General features: G+C 47.1%; 1 protein-coding gene across 1 annotated transcript; it reads left to right on the top strand.

Moving 5' to 3' along the window:
- The first annotated feature begins 732 nt into the window (after nt 1-732).
- LOC143037004 (uncharacterized) lies at nt 733-1,284 on the top strand. The gene has a single exon (XM_076205108.1). The coding sequence runs from the start codon at nt 733-735 to the stop codon at nt 1,282-1,284; it is 552 nt and encodes a 183-aa protein (XP_076061223.1).
- The last annotated feature ends 1,119 nt before the right edge of the window (nt 1,285-2,403 follow it).

The following is a 2,403-nucleotide window of genomic DNA, read 5'->3' as shown; positions in this document are numbered from 1 at the left end:
AAGAATCTAAACCCATAACTGCATTCTCCACTGACAAAGGACACTTTCATTTTCAACGTATGCCCTTTGGCCTTAAAAACGCCCCCTCAACCCAACAACGGTTGATGACCCGCATATTCAGTGACATGATAGGAGTCTCATTATTCGTCTATTTAGACGACCTCATTATATATAGTCCCACAGAAAGAGACCACCTTAACACTTTAGAGATTGTCATCAAACGTCTCAAACATACGGGGTTAAAGATTCAATTAAAGAAATGTAGATTCCTCATGAAGGAACTCACCTTCCTAGGCCATAAAGTGAATGCAAAGGGGATCCATACAAACACAGACAAAATAGATGCCATAAACAGCTTCCCAATCCCCAGAAACACAAATGAAACACGAAGTTTCATAGGGCTAGCCTCATACTACAGACACTTTATTCACAATTTTGCACACATAGCTTCTCCTCTGACCAAATTCACAAGGAAAGGCGAACCATTTCAATGGTCAGAAACAGAACAACAAAGTTTCGACACACTGAAACAATCTCTGACCACAGCCCCTGTACTAGCTTTCCCTGACATGAAGAAAGAATTCTTTCTTTACACAGACGCCTCCTCTAAAGGAATAGGCGCAGTCCTACAACAGAAAGATGACAATGGCAAAGAGCACCCCATAGCCTACGCAAGTAGAGTCCTTAATAAGGCTGAGAGTAACTATTCTACTACTGGGCGGCGTCGTGATCATGGACAAAGCAGATTACGTGAGGAAGATGGAGCAATTGTTGGAAGATGAAGACACGTACACGAAGAAACGTCCAGGTCACGCCAAGGAGGAAGCTATGATTTTTAACGGTAAGGTGAGAAAGATTTTGGGAGGCTCGGAGAAGGGACGCAGACTAAAACACCTAATCGAGGAGGACCCTCGCCCGCCAACAATGAGGGGTCTTCCCAAGACCCACAAACCAGGGGTCCCCATGAGACCTATCACATCAGGGATTGGCAGTGCCCCCCACCAACTAGCGAAGGTTTTGGCCAAGCCCCTATCTAAAGCCATGGGATCCATAAGTGGATCTCATTTAAGAAATTCAGAGGACCTGCTACGCAGATTAAAGGGGACAAGCATGAGGTACAAGAAAATGGCCAGCTATGATGTGAAATCCTTATTCACACAAGTTCCCACAGATGGCGCTCTGGAGGCAGTGTGGAGAGTGGTCATCAAGGTGGACGAGGAGGAATTGCCGCTGCCCAGGGGAGAGTTCATGAAGATGGGATCCATGTGCGTAACCTTTGGTTAAATCACATTCTAGGGAGAGGAGTTTCGTCAACACAGTGGCCTTGCAATGGGGTCACCTGTGAGTGCCGTGGCTGCTTACCTATTCATGGAGGTCCAAGAGAAGGATCACTACTCTCATATCATAGGAAGGAGGGCAATATGGCTCAGGTACGTGGACGATGTTCTTATAATCGCTCCGAACAGGACAGACCTGGATGACGTCAGGAGTCAATTAAATAGAGTGAATCCGCAGATCCAATTCACTATAGAAGAGGAAGAAGAGGGAAAGCTTCCGTTTCTGGATACCCTGTTAATAAAGACAACTGAGGGCCTCCTGTTCAGGGTTTACAGAAAGCCTACGAACCGTGACGACTTCATACACTACCTGTCGGCACACAATGAGAGGACGAAAAAGGGGGTAGTCATGGGCTTCTTCCTGCGTGCCTACAGGATATGCAGCGAGGAATTCCTGGAGGAGGAAATCGAATACGTCATCGCAGCCTTCTTGAAACTTGGCTACCCCAAGGGCTTAATTCTGAGCTTAAGACGAAGAGCGGAAGAAATAATCCACACAAGCAGGTTAAGAGAAGGCAACGCCACCACAAAAACATCATACATGGCGCTTCCTAACTCTGAGAAGGTAGGAGACATTATTAGAATGCTCAGGAGCACGGAAGTTAAAGCAGCCGTAACATCGGGAACGAAGATTGGTGACATTATAAAAAGCGGGACTAAGATGAGGGGGGGAGAAGACAGCGTCGTATATAAGATCCCATGCACATCATGCGATAAAGCATACTACGGAGAGACTAAGAGGGGCCTTAACACTAGAATCAGGGAGCATAAGGCCGACCTCCGTCACCATACACTCACCAACGCAATGGTGGTGCATGTTGACGATTCTGGGCACCTCCCACAATGGAACCGAGCCGAGATTCTACACGAAGGTATGGATAAGAAGACCAGAAAATCTATAGAAGCTGCGTACATCACCACTCGTCCGAATATCAACAATAAGGCTGGGAGCTTCACCTGGGCCAAATCTTCAGCGAATATAGCGCTTCGTGATTGGCTGTCTCAGCGGGCCAATCAGGACACAGCGCTATACGCTCGCACACCCCCTTGAGCCATAAGGCGGGTT

This window comes from Oratosquilla oratoria, chromosome 21 (assembly GCF_046742065.1).
Source record: "Oratosquilla oratoria isolate Oo_2021 chromosome 21, ASM4674206v1, whole genome shotgun sequence".
Lineage (NCBI taxonomy): Eukaryota > Metazoa > Arthropoda > Malacostraca > Stomatopoda > Squillidae > Oratosquilla > Oratosquilla oratoria.
Note: the sequence above shows the minus strand (reverse complement) of the source record. Positions and strands in the feature narration are given on the sequence as shown.